Raw genomic sequence first — 19652 nt, 5'->3', positions numbered from 1 at the left:
TCGCTGGGCTGTGCAATCTCCTAGAGATTGTGTTTTAGTGAGGGTTGGTTTAAATTTCCCTTCGTGCCAACGACCTTTAACAATCGCGCACGCAGCACTGTAAGCTTGTTTACCCCCTACTGCGGGTTGTGCTGATCCGTCTGTATATATTATACAGCCGTATTGGTCTAGAGGCAGAATTTCGGTTGGCGGAGGACATTCAAATTCATATTGGAGAAATTCTTGTGTTTTTAAGTAAGGATCAAATTCGTACACCACGTCTGTTGCAGCAAGAGAGTTAGCCCATTGTATCCATCTCGGATGGAGTGCTTTAGCATTTGGAATGCTTGCCTTTGTTACCGCCTCTAAGGCTGGTATTGGTGTCACGATTATTATTCGTTTACCTTGTGCCAGGGCTCGTTCTTTTGCTATAGCTGTCTGTGTTGCTGTAAGAATTTTTTCCGTTGGGCTAAATTTCATTTCAGCCTTAGTGTACAAGTGTGATTTAAAAGCAATTGGTACCTTTTCTCCCTCATTAGAGGTCAGGTATGTGAATCCGAATCTTCCTGGGATGACTCGGATCACAAGGTTGCGTGTGTTATCACGTGTTTCTAATTTTGTTTTAATTAGCATGTCTGTTTGTAAGGATCTCCAAATTTCTGTGTGTGTTTGAGTCCAATTGGATCTTTTAAAGTCTGGTTTAATTAGATCATAAAGGGGCTTTACCCTTTCTGCGTAATTTGCAATGTATGTTCTTCCGAAATTTAGGAAGCCTAGAATTGACTGTAGGTTTTTTAGTGTTTTAGGAGCTTGGATTACGGCACATTTCTCTAGGAAATTGTCTGCCAGGCTTTTACCTTCACTTGATAACTCATATCCTAAGAATAGGACTGTCAGATGGGCAATTCTGGATTTTTTAAAGTTGAATTTGTAACCCTCTGCTGCGAACCCAAGTATTATGGTGTTCACTCTTTTCAAGTGAGTCTCCAAGTCATCATCTGTTAAGTAAATGTCATCGACATAAGATAATGCTTCATCATCATATAGTTGTAGTAATTCTGTTACTCTCGCTGAGAATACCCCCGGGCTGTTCTTGTACCCCTGGGCTAACCGACAGAATTGTTTTTGAGTGCCATTTACTGAGAATGCAGTTAAATATCTGCTTTCTGGTGCTATATTTTGACAAAAGAATCCATTGGAGATGTCCAAGGTAGTTTTGTATTTTTTGCGCACTATGTTATTCATTAGTGCAGCACTGTGTGAGTTTTGCACTGCAAAAGTTTTACAACATGTGTTAAGGTGTCGGTAATCCAAAACTAGACGGTATGAATTGTCTGGTTTGGAGACCGGAAACAAAGGATTGTTCATTTGTGAAGTGCAAGTTTCAATCACCCCCTGGTATTCTAGCTGATCTAGTATTTCATTTACTTGTTTTTTAGCTTCTTGCTTAATTGGGTACTGCCTTTGTGCAGTTGGTTGTGATTTTAACTGGATTTTGTGAGGAGGAGAATCCTCATCCCATCCTACATGATTTTTATATAAAGCAGGTGCTAAGGCCACTGCCCACTTTCTAGCAAGTGTATATTTTTTATGAATCGGGATTTGATTCGAGAAGGCAGGCATAATTACTTCTTCGCCATGAGGGCACTCCCTGACAAACTCTGGTGGCCAGTCTTTTTCAGCTAGAAGGATGTCATAGCCTTTGGAGAGGTTATCCCAAAATAGTCCCCTTATTTTCCTAGTCTTATCTCCCTCTATACGTAATGTTATCTCGTATATCTTGTGGGGCTTGCTAACTCTGGTGTCTGCAGTTTCCACTTGAAGGTATTCATTCGTGTCCACTGTCTCCAGATGATTCATAAGGACTTTGCGAGCTATGCTCACCTCTGCTGCGCTGTCTAGCATTGTCTGTGCCCACTCTCCGTTTTTCAGTTGTGTCCTCAGTATTCTCGGCATTGTTAACTACCTTGATACTGGCTACCTTCTTTTTTGGAAATTGTAATTTCTTTTTTAGCTGAGCAAGTTCCTTGTCTTTGGACTTGGCGTGCTCTTCTGATCGTCCTCTTCTTTCCGATTTCTGCGAGGAATTCTGAAAAGATTGAGAGGGACGTGTATCAATGTCTTGATATCTATCAGGTTTTTTAATATTATCCCTATTTCTAAGGTTATATCTATTCCCAGAGGGGTCACTCTGCGGTGACCTCTGTCTTTGGTTTGGAGATTTCTCTCTTCGCCTCGGAGACCTTCCTCTGGACTGGAATTTCTTTTCTTTAGGATTGGATTGTTTGTTTCCATCCCAGTTCTTTTTTGGTGAATTATTATTAAAAAATATTTTTTCTGGACTAGTAGTCAGTTGCGGTTTTACTGGTATTCCACCTAGACTATCTCTGCCTAGTTCTTCATAGGATTTTTCTATGATTCTGGCAATTTCAGCTGGTTGGTCTGCTATATCTGTCTCTTGTAACCTCTGGCGGATCGCCACGTTTGCTGCTTCACCTTTTATGTTGGCTAGTAATATAGCCGAGACCTGCTTGAAGTCTTTCAGTAATTTCATACCAAGAGTTAAAGCAGGTTCTGGACCGTATTCATCTTGAATTTGTTTTAGCACATCTGGTATCACCGAAATGGATGGGACACCGTGCGTTTTTGTGTGGATGGAAGCAAAGACTGTACCCCAAGTGTCACAGTCCTCAATGTGTGGTGCGATTCCCATTGGGAGACATATAGTCAGAATCCTGTGTTTTTCCAGCGGGGTGGTGTCAGGAAACACCGCCTCTATTTGGGTGATTTTCTGTGCCAACCAGAATGGTATTTGTTCTCGTTTAGCTGGAACTTTACCTAGGCAGGATTGGATGTTCTGTGGTGTAATTTTATTTGTGTTCCCCTGGTGAGGGGTCAGCTGTGGAAGTTTAATCGCTGGCTGAATTGTTGAAGTCCGCATTACATACTGAACTAATTGTCTATGAATTTTTAGTAGTTGTTTTAGCTGTATTAACAGCTCTGCTGCAGGCATTCTATCGATGTCTGGATGTGGTGTGTATCTGGCTAAGACCGGCCACGTTGCTCCTGGTCTTCCTAAAGGACCGAGCCTTGTAATGTGATTATTGTGTTTTAGGGCGCCATCAAATAAGAGCAAATGCTCTTGGAATTTGAGTGGTACTTCCACCTCCTCGAAAGGAATGTATGTTTCAGGAGGTTCCTCTACTTTGTAATAGTGGAAGTACTTTGTTACAGCATTTGCTGCTGGAAAATGTATCCATGAATAGTATACCTCTGTCTGCCGATATTCGTGTGCCTCAATTACGAATATGACTGTGCCACCTCTAGGTGTCAGTCCATTTTCTATAAGTTTTAAGGTTATAGATCTCCTTTTTATGACCGGAATGAGTGTTATATTCGGGTCTGCTGCTTGCATGGTAGCATCAGCATCTGCGAGTTCAGTAGCTAATCTAACTGCCTCTCTTTCGTCATCACTCTCTGCCATTTTACAGACAGGATGGTATTATGTTTATTTGCAGATCAGGTTTCTTATGGAAACAGAGATTAGATGCACAATATTTTGGAACTGTTTTTATCCTTCAACGTTGACTTAACCAAGAACCATACATAGGAGTTCCCTCCTGCGAGGTTTTGGAGGATATAACCTTTCACCCACTCCAGACGTCTTTGGAGTATTTGGGAAAAGGGGTCTGAGTGAGAAAGCACGACTGAGTTACTCTAAATGTCTTACGTTAGTTTTATCGCCCTTTCCAAACGCGTTGGGCGCCATGTAGTGTAGCTCCTATTTTCCCAATAGGCTCTGCGCATTGGAATAGTACCTACAGCAGTAAAGGCCTAGGCCAGACGTTAACTAGGTCTACTACTGTCGATACTAGACTTAATTTTTGGGTTTGCCAGCTAAGCTCAGAGTTCGCTAGAAACTTTCTCGAATGTTCAGGAAAGAATTAACTCCCCTGATTAGACAAGAAGGGATTTAGTTTCTGACAACCATAGAACATGACAACTTTGCTCTCCCCTAATCAAGAGTCAATCTCAAGAGTCGTGTGAGCACAAGGCAATTATTTTACTCAGTCAGTACGTGCATTCTTAGTCTCATCAGAATGTAGAGAAAAGGAAGAGACGGGCGTGTTCAATAAAAAGGTGTTATTTATTGATCAGTCTCTTTTCTCGTACAAGAGAAATGGATCGATATTATTGCAATACTTATAGTTAAGTAAAGTGCATACAATAAAAGCAATAGTATAAAATAATACTGTAAAAACATTGATATGGTTTCTGAGCCATATGATGTTTAAAATGATTAAAATATATTTACATACACATATACATTTGACTAAACGTACTCAACTGGTGTTTCTAAATACGCCTACCCCGTGTACCTGACCTAAGTCTAATGCGTGGGCGGGAATAGAAAGTTACAGTTTAAGTTAAGTTTGTTTTTGCCAAGTGAATAACTAAAGAATTCTCTGTGAGGGGTTATTCAGTTCTGTACCTGGAAGTTAGGATGAATGAGGAATGGTATCTCTTTCTCTGCTCTCGATATTCCAGGCTGCCTGCGAGGGCTGCCTAGAAGCGCCGGTGCTGGGTCTCTCGGGTTGAGATAGCAGCGCGTCTCTCAGCGCGTCAGGAAGGCGGGGCTGCTGCCAGCGGGGTCTGCTTCTGCTCTCGGCTTCGGCAAGTATGGCTGCTCCGTCTTGTCACCACGCGTGTGTTTGCAAAGGGCAAGGTCGGCAATATTTATACCTTAAAGGTGCCGAGATTGACGTAAGGATGGACATAGATACGTCAATAAAGATGTCATACGACTTGCTCGTTAGCACATTCTTTACTAAAGTTCTCTGTGAAATCAAAACAATGGCCGCACGGATTATCCAGGTTGTCATAGGTTTGATTTGTTATGAGAACGTCGTATGCCTTATCAGGGGCTGGAGGAATGTCGCTTGTCTAATTAGATCTCAAGCGTTATGACCTAATCAGATAACACGTTCCTGTGCCGTAGTGTGACTGCGTCAGATAACGGTATCTGCATCATGGGGGCTGTTCTTGCCTCATGGGCTGACTGTTAGTTAACTTGATAGTTAGTTTAACCAGAATAGGGTCAGGAATAGGGGGACTGATTCAGAACCTATAGAAATACACGACACATGACATGGTCAGTGACATCACTGATGACATCACTGATGACATCTCAAATGACATCACTGATGACATCACTGTTGACATCTCAAATGACATCACTGATGACATCACTGATGACATCACTGATGACATCTCAAATGACATCACTGATGACATATCATTTGACATTACTGATCACATCACTGATGACATCATTCATGTGATAATACGATGAACCTCTTCAGACTCTAATATAACCTTAGATACACTCAGTGTAAACAGACACTCACAGACTGTCACTCATCCATGGAGTTACTTACACACCTAGTCAGTCATGCAAAGAATCAATCACACCTCAATTTCCTCAACTATACAGTTATACACACCTTACTTATTCAAACATATACTAACACATATTTACTCTCTTTTACAATCCCTGATACAAGTTCACAATGATCCATACAGCCACTCACACATTCACTGACTCTTATGCACAGTTATTTATATATGCCAATTCTCACATGTACTGTGTTTTACATATGTACTTACTTTGACATGTAGCACTGAGATATCCATTCACTCACCAATGCACTCATGCACACAGTCAACCACCCATACAGCTGTTTCCACATGCACTTTTGAACCCATACATCTAGTGAATCAACTGCTCACACATCTATGCACAGAGTCATACACCTCCCAGCCACCCACACACACACTTAGTCTCCCATACAAATACTTGAGCAACCAATCAATAACCCATATACTTACTCATATAGCTACTGATCAACACATGCAGCAGTTTACAGAACAACAAACATAATGATGCACAAATTAAGACAGTTCGTCACTAACCCATGCACTCAGTGAGACACATTTAACCACTCACTCATACAGTCAGGCATGCACCTACTAAATCCTTCATCCAGACACTTCTACATCCACTCATTCTTCAATATGTAAGACATATTTTAACTTTACAGAAATACACAGTCACTGGATGTTGTCATCAGTGATGTCATTTGAGATGCCATCAGTGATGTCATTTGAGATGTCATCAGTGATGTCATCAGTGATGTCATTTGAGATGTCATCAGTGATGTCACTGACCATGTCATGAATGATGTAATATGTGACATGATCAGCAGTGGATTGCGGGTGCGCGATATATAGTTAGTACTACTAACTATATATGGAATTTCAATGGTTTTGTGTGAGTAAAATAAGGTTTTTTAAATGCTAATTCCTAACTAGATATGGTCTATAACCTATGGTTTTTTCAGTGAATTTTCAAGGTTTTGTAAATGCTAATTCCTAACTATATATGGTCTATAACCTATGGTTTTTTCAGTGAATATATATATATATAGATATATAGATATATAAGCATAAGCAAAGAAGTTTATGGTTTACCTTGTATACAGCTCGGTTCAGTGAATTATTATTTTGAAGCGTGAGTATATCGACATATCCAAAGTTCAAGACAATAAATCGCTCAGATAAACCGAGAGGTATGTAAGGTAGATGTTAGGAATGGGATTTCTGGCTAGCTGAGACTTGTGCCAAAGCGAGGCAGAAACCACCACTCTAGTCAGGATAAGGGAGTTACACTCCTAAAATAACCCCTGCTCATCCCCTTGGTAGCTTGGCACGAGCAGCTAGGCTTATCCTAGGCAGTGTGTAAGCGTTTGCACATAACCAACAGTAACATCGTGTATGCACTACAAAAGGACACCCCACCAGTTTGGAAAAATAGCCAATATTTTTTTATACTTTTAGACAAGACCAAACACAATAAAAATCCACAATACCATACTTAAAAATCTGCGGATATCATATTAAGTATCAAACACGGCTTCTTGATGTCGATAGCTGCGTCCGGGGCTAACACAGCATCGTGAGCAAAAAATCCAACAGTTCTGGCTTGTCGCGGGCCAGCTACTGTGTTGGGAAGACCCGCCAACAGTACCTGTGAGAAATGCAGGGCGATGGGGCCCTTGAAGTCACATGCGTTGCAGGTCGAGCTCCTCTCTAATGGAATCAGGAGCGCTGGCGCTGACAGGAGTTGGGTGCTGCAGGGCGAAGTGCAGCGGTGCGGCGTGCGGTGCCCTCAGGTCTCGGTGCGATCAGCGGCTCGATGACAGTATCAGATGGTGGCGTCGGTGAGACAAGGGTCGCGGTAGCAGGTCACGGTGCAAGCAGCGTCGTCATTGCTGAAGTGCTGTTGTTGGCTGGCGAACGGGAGTCGATGGCACCGGCGTCGATAGGCCAAGGCTGCAGTACGGGATGAGGGCGGTGCGCCGTGTGACTTACAATCGGTGCCCTCGAATCACAGTGCAAGCAGCGGCTTAGACTTCAGCGTGGAGTGGCAGCATCAGGGAGGCCAAGGCGTTCTTGTGAAGCCAGGCGGTGCAGAGTGGGTGCCCACAGTCACGGTGCGAGCAGCGGCTCAGTGGCGGTATCCACAGGTGTCGTTGGTGAGACCAGGGTCGCGGTGCGGCGTTGTGGCGGTGCTCTCTGCGGTGTCAAAACTTCGGCGTGAAGCGAGGCGGTGTGGAGTGCGGTGCCCACAGATTGCAGTGCAAGCAGTGGCTCGTTAGCGGCATCAGCAGGCGTCATTGGTGAGACCAATGTTGCGTTGTGGCGTTGCGGCGGTGCCCACTGCGGTGCCTTCAGGACAAGGAGTCGGCAGCGGTGTCGTAGACATCGTCGAGTTGCTTTTCCTCTGTTTGCAGCACAAAACACACAGTTCCCAGTGCTGCGGGCTGAAGAGCTTGAAGTCTTTGTGGTTCCTGAGACTTCGTGAACAGGGGGCAAGCTCTCCCTCAAGCCCTTGGAGAGACTCACAAATTAGGTTGCAGAAAGTCCAGTGTAGACCTTTCACTGCCCAAGACAGAAGCAGCCACTGCAGGTCAGCCCAGCAAAGCAGGCGTTCCTTTTTGCAGCTTCTTGTTCCTGATGTGTTCTAAAGTTGAGGGGTCTGGGCCCCAGTATTTGTACACAAAAATCCTTTGATCTTTCAGGCAGAGGGTGTCTGTGTATGGCCAGAACCAGTCCGGCTTACTCTGGGGTGATTTCCTGGCAGGAGGTGGAGACGGCATTGTTAGAGTCAGACCAGGCCCTTTGAGGTGCAAGGAAATCTCCCCCCTCTTCCCGCATCGCAGCTCAGGTGTATTCAGCCCCTTCCTGACCTACCTAGACTATCTGGAGCCACACCCGCTCCCCAGCCTTCTGTCATACAAAACCCAGACAGGCAATCCACATTCCAGCAGAGGCACACAGGACGGCCGAGCAAAATAATACCCACTTTCTAAAAGTGGCCTTTATGAACTCAGAATGAAAAGGGCACCCTCGCTAAAAGTTGCGTCTTTAGATTCTGAGTTCAGGCATACTAAACTTCATTTCCTTATCCCCGGGCCCGTTGGGTTTATAAGATGTTATAAACGAACAGCCCTATCCATCCTATGGGGGAAGGGATGACCTTACAATAGTGAAGAGCGAATTTGGCTGTATTCACTATCAGGACATCCCACACACACACTTGAGCATGTCCTGCCTTTCACATACAATGCACCCTGCCCATAGTGGTACCTTGGACCTACCTTAGGGGCATCTGACATGTAAGAAAAGGGAAGATTCCGTGACAAGCCAGTGTGGGCACAGGCCGCGTCAACATGGCAGTCACAACTGCACGCAGACTCTGCGATGGCAGGTCTGAGATACCTTTTTCCGTGCTACGTGTGTGGGTAGCACAATCCGTGCTGCAGGCCCACGAGTAGCATTTGATTCACAAGCCCCGGCACCGGTAGTGCACTTTACTAGGCACTGACATGCAAACCAAATATCCAATCGCGAAAACATCAATCCATAACATTCTTTACCATAGGAACACCTGCACTTTACCACTGATTAGGAGTGCGAAAAGTGTGCAGAAACGCTACGCCAGCAAAAACAGAGTCAAAACCAGGAGGTCAGAAAGCAAAAACTCAGGGGAAACACGCCAAAAGATGCCAAGTCTAACAGTAGACCATACACTTCTTTTGTGAGCTTGGAGGTACCTCCAGAAAAATGCATTCACTTTAGTACTTGGTCCCTGGGTGACACACCATTGTAAAAATCAAATATTGACACAAATTGTACATACCAGTAAAGATGAACTGACACATGCAAGGTCAGAAGATGTTTAAATCCATTTTGACACAAGTGGTACATACCACTAAAGATGAACTGGCACATGCAAAGTCAGTAAATGTTTAAATCCTATTTTGACACAAATGGTACATACCACTAAAGCTGAACTGGCACATGCAAGGTCAGTAAATGTTTAAATACCTTTTTGACACAAATGGAACATACCACTAAAGCTGAACTGGCACATGCAAGGTCAGTAAATGTTTAAATCACATTTCGACACAAATTGTACCTACCACAAAAGATGAATTGGCACATACAAGGTCACTAAATGTTTTACTGGAGGCCAGTGGCAGCAACAAAGCAGTAGCTTCTTTGGAACTGATAAGTATATCCCCCTCAAATAATATTGCATCAGCATCAATGGACAACTATATAATTTTCAATATGCATATAAATGATAGCAAAATCACTATACATGTTGTTCCTATCTTAGAAGAAATAAAAATAAACTAAAATGGTACAAGATAATAACGAACGCTAAAACTATTATGTTGACAAATCAAAATCTCAAAAACATCATTGGAATATGAGTTGAGTGACATGAACCAGTACATCAATACTGGTAGAGGTTTGAAGAGAGATGGCTTCTATTGTTGGACATTGTGTTGTTTCCTTAAAATTGACATCACAATAACTTATCTTTTCAGCAATAAGGGGCATGCATAATCCTCACCATTGTATAACATGTCTCTTGTCATAACTACATAGCATGTTTTAGCATGGTTCATAGTCATGCCTCCATCTCATACAGGTAAGACATTTTTGGACAATGGTCCACTTGAAATTGTAGCGTCTTCTAATAGATCTCTGTTATTTTATATTCTACCCATTGTGCATCATTTTACTACCCTGGTCAAATTCCACCACATCTCTTCTACCCACACACTGGAATGAAAAGTTTTATTCTTGCATGTTGGACAAGACAGACTAGATGAGGGTTGGGATTGGGTACTTCTTCAAAGAATAGGCATATCCCACCGGGTATATGAGGAATACGTCTTTCTTTACTAGGCAGCAGTTCCTGACTCCTGGGAGAGGCTTCCTTTAACACTGTCAACAATCACATGGAGATGATTGCACCTCTTAGAGGCTTGCTGGCCTTGCCACTCAACAGGGTAATTCTCCTTGGGCCAGAACCAACATTGGACACTTCTAGGGAGCGGTGAAATCCAAGGAGGAAATGGAAAAAGCCTATTTTTAGTGGACTGCAGCTTCATACACCAGGTCAACTATCTCTTTGTTTATTGGAATTGCAGTACTGCAGGAGAGAGGGTTGCCACCTTTGTACTTTTATTTAATAGGTACCTCTGAGGATATAAGCTAACTGCATTCAAAGGCACTCAAAATTCAGAGACTTGCTAATTGGTAGAAATTGTCATGTTTGCCTATAGTCAGAACTACTAACAAAGGATGTAGAAAGAGAGATTAATAAAAAAACAATTAAGATGTTAAGATAGGAACTCGCTCCGCTTAGGGAGCGCTACTCATTATAAGACCTGTGCTGAGACCTTATTCAAGTCAAGCTCCAAAAGACCTGAAAGAGTTGGGAGCTTCACATAAATGCACTTAGCCAGGGAATCGGTTAGGATACATTTTGGATTTGTTTTAACAGTATCCCGTATGCGTGATAAGTGCACTCAAACGTGCAAAAAGAGTCTTTGCTAAGAGCTCATTTACACTAGAGCGCAAATAAAGAGAACACATCAGAGGGACACCAAAAGGGTAAAAAAAATCACAACATACTTAAATTACTTATCTACAGTGTTCTCCCTTGAATGTGTATGCCCTATATAATGAAAATAATGAATCAAGAATCTGACCCTGTGGCTAAACCCTAAACCTATTCCTGAGCGGAGAAGGAATTGTTGGTGCAATAACTACAAATTTCACAGCTCAAGTGACACTAGAAAAAAGGATTCATTCACACAGGCATCATACAGTCATCAGTTGGAGTAGGTAGTAATATATTCATAGATTTCACCCTAAACTAATATTATGTCTAGAATAAGCATATCAAATTTACCGCTATTACTATGGCCATTCTATTTGATAATTCACTTTTAAAAATAAGTCCATTCTCACTATCCTCCATTATAGAACACCCTACACACCTCATGATGAATTGCTTGTTCTTTCTAATTTTCTATGACAATTCTTACTATTCCATAATTCTGACTTGTTATTTGGTGTACTTAATCTCAAGTTAGATTCACCCGCCGAGCTGCAGAATCATTTCTTGCCAATCCAATATTATCAGGTCAGAACCTACACAATTATATTCCTACACATGAGCCAGGGAACTTACTGGATCCTATAATTGCGTATGAGAATTTTAACCTCATGTCCAATCCCTTTACCCTAAACTGGTCAAACTACTTGTTCAGTCCATTTTAAATCTCATGGCAGAGTACAACTCCCACATAGAGCATTACTACGGTGTCTCTCCATAACAAATAGAACCAGATAAATTCCCCTGATTTTTGTGAAATGATTGAAAATAAGTTTCCTAATTGCTCAAATAGATTTTGTCCATCAAATCCAGATCATAATTTTTCAATCATTAACGCTGCATTATCTGAAATGGTCAATCAGGTTTCTCCATTATGAGACACATGGTCTATTAAAACTGGTAGGACTGTTACACATAAAGAAAATATTTTGCCCATTAAATAACTAGGCATTTTGGGGCACATGCATCAAGCATTTTACTGGTCGCAAACGTGCCATTTTTTGCGATTACCTAAATTGTGACTGCATTTAGGGAAACGCAAATTGTGATTCCCTAAATGTGATGCATTATGCATTTGCAAATTGCATTTTCACAATTTGGAAGCGCAAATTACCATCAACTTCAAGTTGATGGTAATTTGCAATTCATTGAAAATTGCAAATAAATGCATTTTTCAAAGTGCATTGTGGTGCACACACATGCCCTTAGGGCACGTGTGTGCACCACAAGTGCATACCTACCTTTTTGGGGGGTGAATCAGGGTGGCCCGTTGGCCCCCTTGCAACCATTAAATTGAATGCAATTTGTGATACCTATTTGGTACTCACAAATTGCGCATGCAATCCCATTCATTCCTATGGGCATCTAGGCCCCTGGGTCCATAGGAATTAATAGGAAGCCATTCCTTAATTGCAAATCGCAATTAAGGAATGTCTGGGAATCACAATTTTTTTGAGATTCCTACATGGATAACGAATTGCGTTTCCTAAATTGCGATTCCTTAAAAATCGCAATTTAGGAATCGCATCTCCTCACTATGATGCATGTGGCCCTATGAAACTAGCAACTCAATGTGTTGAAAGGAGCTGGAGGAAAGGCTACTCCATGGATCCACATATTTTATTTGAAAACTAATAACTGGAATACAAAGAGGCCATGAAGTCAGCAAAACATCTATTACACCAACATAATAACAAATGCACCTAATATGGCTAAAGAACTCTTCAGACTTGTTTCAGAGTTCACCTGCCTCAACCTTTGTTGGTGGATGTCTACAAACGTTTCACAACTGAACTCATCAACCTCTTATTTCCTGGCAAGGGCTGACTTTAACTGGCTGGTTCCTCGCCCCTATCCGGTTAAAACTGTCCATAACCCTACAATAAACTTGGATGAGAAGTTAGCCCTCATCCTCAAGATCTCTGACGGTAAGTAGTTCCTGTATTTTTAAAACTCTTCAGCATATTCTGCTTTTCATTGATTCTAAGTTCCATATCCAAATCATCAATGCCGTTATGCAATCTATGCTGGATTATGGTAATAGTATCTATCTCATCTTGCAAAACAAATCCTTGAATCATCTCCAGCTCATACAAAGCACAGCAGCCAGACTGATTACTGACTTCAAGTAGTGGCAATGTATCTCCCCTAACTTGCGTCAATTTACTGGCTCCTGAATCTCTAACCATCATTCATAAATCTCTATATTCTTGTCTGCAGCTTTCCTAGTTTCTAAACTCAGCTTTATTAGATTTGTGGGTCTCTAGTTGGCACAGGTAGGTACTTGTGACAAATAGGGACCCTTGCCTCTAGTCAGGGTAAGGGGGTAAAATAACCCCTGCTCACCCCCTTGGTTGCTTGGCACAAGCAGACAGGCCTATCTCAGAGGCAGTATGTAAAGCATTTGTGAACACATACAGTCATCAAGTGACAACACTACAGATGCACACCAGACAAGTTGTAGTATAAAAATAAGTATTTTTTATATAGATTTAACACAAGACCACAAGACTTAACGACACAAATCCACAATACTGTACTTAAAATAGGTAGGTTTAGCTTAGATCTCTTTAGATCTTAAAATGCGACACTGTGAGTCAATGTACCTTACGATGCGTCACGCTTCCACATTGAAAGTGTTGCAGTGATGGAGATGCAGCAAAGATCCAGTGCAAAGAAATAAAGACGTGAAGTTCTTCCTGATGCGGCACACCTCTCCGATGTTGTGAGAAGTCTTGACTCGATGCGTCAGCTGCAGCGTCGACACCCTTGTTCCGTGATGCGATGACAGCGGCTTTGGCGGGGACACTCTTCTCCGACAATGCGAGAGGGTTCCGCTCGATGCGACAACTGCAGCAGCGACACCCTTGTCCTGTGATGTGACGACAGCAACTCCGACGGCGGCACGCTTCTCCGTGGATGTCAGACGCTTTTCTTGATGCAGTGTAATGCGACAGCTACAGCGGCAACATCCACGATGCGATGGCAGCGGCTGCGACAGTGACACGCTTCTTCCTCGTTGCGAGACGCTTCTATTGATGTGGTGCAATGCGACAGCTACAGCGGCAACATCCACGATGCGTCAGCAGCGGTTGCGACAGCGACACGCTTCTTCGGGGGTTGCGGGACGTTTCTTGAGATGCGGTGCAATGCGATGCGACAGCTAGAGCGGTGACATCCACGATGCGACGGCAGCAGATGCAACAGCGACGCGCTTTTCCCTCTTGAGTCGCGCTTCCAGCTCCTTGCGACACACAGTCCCTCAGAAGGCCCAAAACAGCAGCAGGCATTTCCAAAGAACCCTTGGGGAGCTGGAGGTTGAAGTCTGTTGTCCCTGAGACTTCAGCAGGAGGCAAGCTCTTCTTTCAAGCCATTGGAGATCCTTACAAGTTGAATAAAGCACACAAAGTCCTTTCTCCTTTCTTTGGCAGTCCGACAACCACTGCAGGTCAATCCCCCAAGCAGCACTTCAGCTTAGGGATAGTCTCTCCTCAGTTTCTTCAGGTTCCTCTCCTCAGCAAAGGTTTCTTCTTGTTGTCCAAAAGTGATCTAATTTCTTGGGACCAGGGTCCCAATATTTTTACCCCAAAATACTTTGTCCTCTGAGGGTAGAGTGGCCGTTGCCTAGTCCAAACCAGTTCTGGAGCACTCTGTTTACATGACTCCTTCTTTCCTTTCACAGTGCAGGGCAGAAACATCAGACGCCCCACAGGAGGTGGAGCCAGCATTGTGGAGGAAAGGCACAGCCCTGGAGCACTCTGTTGACATGACTCCTTCTCTCCTCTCACAGTGCAAGACAGAGACATCAGACGCACCACAGGAGGTGGAGCCAGCATTGTGGAGGGAAGGCAAAGCCCTATTCAGATCCCAGGTGCAACTCCTCCCTCTCATCTAGATGCAGATCACTCTATTTACCACTGGGCTGACTCACCCTGTCTCCTGGAATCCCCCAGCCCTGTCACTCAAACTCCAGACAAGAAATACACAACCTAGCAGAGACAGGCTTGGATAGTTAGACAAGAAAATACCTACTTTCTAAAAGTGGTATTTTCAAACACAGAATGTTAAAACCATCTACATTAAAAGATGTATTTTATCATTCTGAGTTCAGGCTTACTAAACTCGAATTTCTACCATGTTCCTTGAGTCAGTTAGGATTATAGGATGTTATAATCTAACTGCCCATTCTAGCCTATGCAGAACAGGTAGCCTTGCAATAGTGAAAAACAAAAATGGATGTAATTCACTATTAGGACATGCCACAGACACCAGAGCATGTCCTACCTTATACTTACAATGCATCCTGCACTTGGGCCTACCATAGGGGTGTCTGATATGAAGAAAAGGAAAGGTTTAGGGGATGGCAAGTGGGTGCACTTGCCCAGTCAACATGGCTGTATCAGACTGCACACAGGCTCTGCAATGGCAGACCTGAGACACATTTTTACAGGCTGCTTCTGTGGGTGGCACAACCAGTGCTGCAAGCCCACTAGCAGCATTTAGATTTACAAGCCCTGGGCACACTCGGTGCACTGTACTAGGGTCTGACAAGTAAACCAAACAAGCCAATCATGGAATCACTAATCCATACATCAATTTACAATAGGGGGAGCATATGTACATTAGCACTGATCAGCAGTGGTAAAGTGCCCAGAGTCATAAAACCAACAAAAACAGGTCAGACAAAATACAGGAGGAGGGCAAAAAGTTAGGGATGACCCTGCCAAAAGGTCCAAGTCCAACAAGCTTGTATCAGGCTCCTCACTTTTTAAGGTCAGAAGGACAATTCCTTCTTTACTTCCTGTTACTCGCAAAAAACCTACTTGGAGAAGATCCGTCTGTGCAGCCAAACTTCCTTTATGTCTACATTTTCAACCTTCCATGTCTATGTTTAGGAAATTGGCTATTCAATGTGTAACATCTCCATCATAGCACCCAGTAACTGATCCAAGGGCCAAGAAACTTCTGCGTTTGTGCGCTTTACAAAAAACAAACAGAACATATTATAACATGACATGACATAACAGAACTGTGATCATCTGAAGAACAGAAAAAATACAGGGTCATGTTTTCACCACTGTCAACATAGATCAAAATGGTATTCTAACTAGGACATTCATTGTTCAACAGGCTGGTCAAGACATTCTTATGTAAGCACCACTTTGCGTAACACCACAGGACGGACTATTGGAAGGCATCGCGGTGATGAGTTTTCTGTTGCTGCTTTACAAGTGCACTAATTTTTTAATGCGCTCTTGTAATGTGCGGCTCTGCATTATAATTGTCCCCGGATAGCTGCATTTAGGTGTGGCATTGTAAAGAATTTATTTTGGCCTGAAAGTGAAGGTGTATAACTTACTTTATGATTAGAAGTGTTTGCGTCTTGTCAGGATAAGAAAACTGGTTAGTGCCTCTCGCGTATGGAAAAATATATTTCTCCTAGGTAGAAGAATGGAGTACCATTAGCCATTCATGAAGTGTTAAAAGACTAAGGGCCAGATGTAGGTAGCCAAATACCGGTCGGTAACGGCCGAATTCGGCCGTTACCGACCGGTATTTGGCTTTTGACATGTAGGGGGAAGGAAACAGGCAAATTCGGTAATTTTACAGAATCGGTAAATATACCGGTCGGTAAATTTACCGACCGGTATTATTACAGATTCGGTAAAATTGAGATGTAGGTGGGACTCTTCTGAGTCCCACAAGCCCTACAAATTCGGTATTTTACCATCAAATTCAATTTGATGGTAAAATACCGATTCAGGTGTGCATGCACATGTGTGCATGCACACCTGTGCCATATGACAGGCAGACCTGCCCTTAGGGCAGGTATGCCTGCCACATGGCCCCGAACCTTTTCTGGGGGTGCTAGAGGGTGTCAAAGTGACACCCCCTGCACCCTTGTCAAAATCGGTACCGATTCGGTAAATACCGACCGGTAATGCCCATTCATTCCTATGGGCTCAAAGCCCATAGGAATGAATGGGCATTACCGGTCGGTATTTACCGAATCGGTAAATACCGATTTTTACCGATTCGGTAAAAGGAACCTCTGGATGTTCCTACATCTCCCCCCTTCTTATTTACCGATTCTTATTTACTGAATCGGTAAAATTCGGTAAATAAGTATCGGTAAATTTTCCCTACCTACATCTGGCCCTTAATCATGACGCAAGGCACATGGGCGAGCACAAAAAGCATAAATGATAAATTGGTGTGCCCAGTGAACTTTCTACACATGAACCATTTTTGTCCCATTAGCCAGTGAGCTGTGAACTCGTGCCAACATTACATCTGTCATGGAAGGTAAGAGCTTCCTGCAGAGCTGTTAGGCAGGATTCATCCAACATCCTGACTGAGTACAGTTAGGAGATACTCTGTGGCTTCTTTTGCTGCGGCTGGGCACAGTGACCAGCAAGGCAATTTATTCTCTTATGGGTCAATATAGAGAGATGGATCTGAATGTTTTTGTGCGCATCTGATACAACTATAAATGTCCTGAATTTTAAAGATGAAAATGAGGCCAAGTCTTCACAAAAGTCTCAAATGGTGTGTGACATGAGGGGAATTCACTGATGACTAGGAAAGGATTCAAAACTGAGAAGAGGTTCTGTGGGGATGTTTTGAAATAATGAAACTTTTAAAGAGGTAGCTAAGTTTAGCTTCCAAATATCAATCGTTTATGCTTTCAAAAGATATTTACATCTCCCTGAGTCTTCCACGTTCTATATTTTGGGTCTTGTCCAAATTAAATGTCTAGTTCAGACAGCACCAGGGCACCACTGAATCCTGTATTGCAAGGTTATGTGGATTTAAGTGCTGCAGGTTTCTAAAGGATGTTCTTGTAAGCACCTCCCTTTCTTGAATATTAAATGTTCTGAAGCTTGATTTAATTCTTCATAAACACCACCCAGTTTGAACCTGAAGCCTGTAGCTTAAAGATCCTCTCCTCCTGTAACAGACAAAACAAGCACTGACTCATCCCTACAACCTGGAGTCTTCCCAAGCAACTTAAAACATCTCAACACAAGTTTAGTGAACAGCAAGATTTGCAGTAGGCGTAGCCTGGGCAGAGCTGTGTATCTTGTTTGTTGTTTTATGTAAGTGGGAAGTGGGGGATAATGCACAAAGTGTGCTGTAATTAACAAACATCTTCCAGCCTTTTCCTGGATAAAAATGTCCACTCTCTGAAAGTGGCAGACCTTCACTCAGTTTAGTAGAGCTTCTCTGTCAGTCATAAATGTCTTTAGTTATTACTACATGCACGCCCGCTGCTCTGGCTCTCCGAAGAGTTTGTGGGCGACAACTGTTAGTGGATCCTCAACGTTACAGAAAGAGAGTCCTGTCGTTTTGTAGATTCATGGATTCTATCCTTAATACTTTCAAATCGAGAGTGTCACTTGGCTGTTTAAATGCCTCCTCCAAGATTACAGAACCGACAATCTTGTAAAAGAAATTAAATGTGACTTTTTGATTTCTTGTTACAAAGCAGCAAAAATGTTCAGCTCGAATGCAGCAGCACCCTAAATAAAATCTGTGAATATAGTCAGTTTCTGTGTTCCTGTTTCAGTCCAGTGATGTGTTGAGTGCATTTCATATTTGCATACCTGCCTCTCGGTCCCCCGGGGGGACTGATGCATATATTAAGCTTGTCAGACTTCGCCTTTTGTACATCTCTGAGCTCAAGGTCCAGAAAGGAGCCCCAGGACCAGAAAGAATGAGGCTGCTGCAGACCCTGGCCTTCTGTGTCCTGCTGTGGACACCCTGTAAGTATGCAGGATCTGAAGTAGGTATGCCTGTTTTTAGGCAGCCGTACATATAATCAGGCTTATATGTACAGCACATATTCATAAAATGCTGTATTTCTCTCCCTCTCTCTCTTTCAGATGTCCAGGCTCAGAAACCTGTGATATCTCCCAGGGTTGAGGTCAGCCTTGGACAAAGGGCCACGATTGGCTGTGAGGTTGGAGTGAAAGATAACTATCCTGTATCATTCTACAGACAGACCCCAGGAGAAGCCCCGGAGCTCATTCTGTATCACTATCACTCCTGGAGCAACCCTGATTATGGACCCGGGGTGTCATCTGATCATTTCACTGCCAAAGGGAACAGCGGCGGAACAGATTACCAGCTCATTATAAAAGATGTTCAGATCACAGACGCGGCGCAGTATTACTGTTTAAAGTGGTACACCAGTGTGAGCGGATACATGACACAGTGACACAGAGCCTGACAAAAACCTATGAACCCAAATCAACAACAAAATACTCAAGACAGTAAAAGCAACAAGGAAAGCCAAGAAAAGTCTGTAAATGATTTTTATTAATTGTTTACAAACAAAATCAACAGACATCATTCCGTATTTAATTGTGCACCATGCCCATGCAGGGGGCGAGGAATAGGATGAGAAATCGATACATTTTGTTGAAGGAGAGTAAAGTCTGATCAGGCGCCGAGCAATCCAAACATTTGAAGAGTCATTTGTGCCACAAAGGTTCAGCGTGATACCAGAAGGGCTTCAGAGTTCAATATGTGTGTCCCTTTATCATATACAAGCGCTTTACTGGAGTGTGTCAGATGATACACTTGTATTCACTGCTATTAGAAATAATAGTCCGTAAACAAGAGATTA

General features: G+C 42.9%; 1 gene segment (V, D, J or C); it reads left to right on the top strand.

Annotated features, from left to right (window-relative positions):
* The first annotated feature begins 18737 nt into the window (after positions 1-18737).
* LOC144798152 (immunoglobulin lambda variable 1-36-like) lies at positions 18738-19241 on the top strand. The segment is given in 2 exon segments: positions 18738-18786; positions 18907-19241. Coding segments are annotated over 2 exon segments (384 nt in total).
* The last annotated feature ends 411 nt before the right edge of the window (positions 19242-19652 follow it).

Source organism: Lissotriton helveticus, chromosome 12 (genome assembly GCF_964261635.1).
Source record: "Lissotriton helveticus chromosome 12, aLisHel1.1, whole genome shotgun sequence".
Classification (NCBI taxonomy): domain Eukaryota; kingdom Metazoa; phylum Chordata; class Amphibia; order Caudata; family Salamandridae; genus Lissotriton; species Lissotriton helveticus.
The sequence above is the reverse complement of the archived record's forward strand: the minus strand, read 5'-3'. Positions and strand labels throughout refer to the sequence as shown.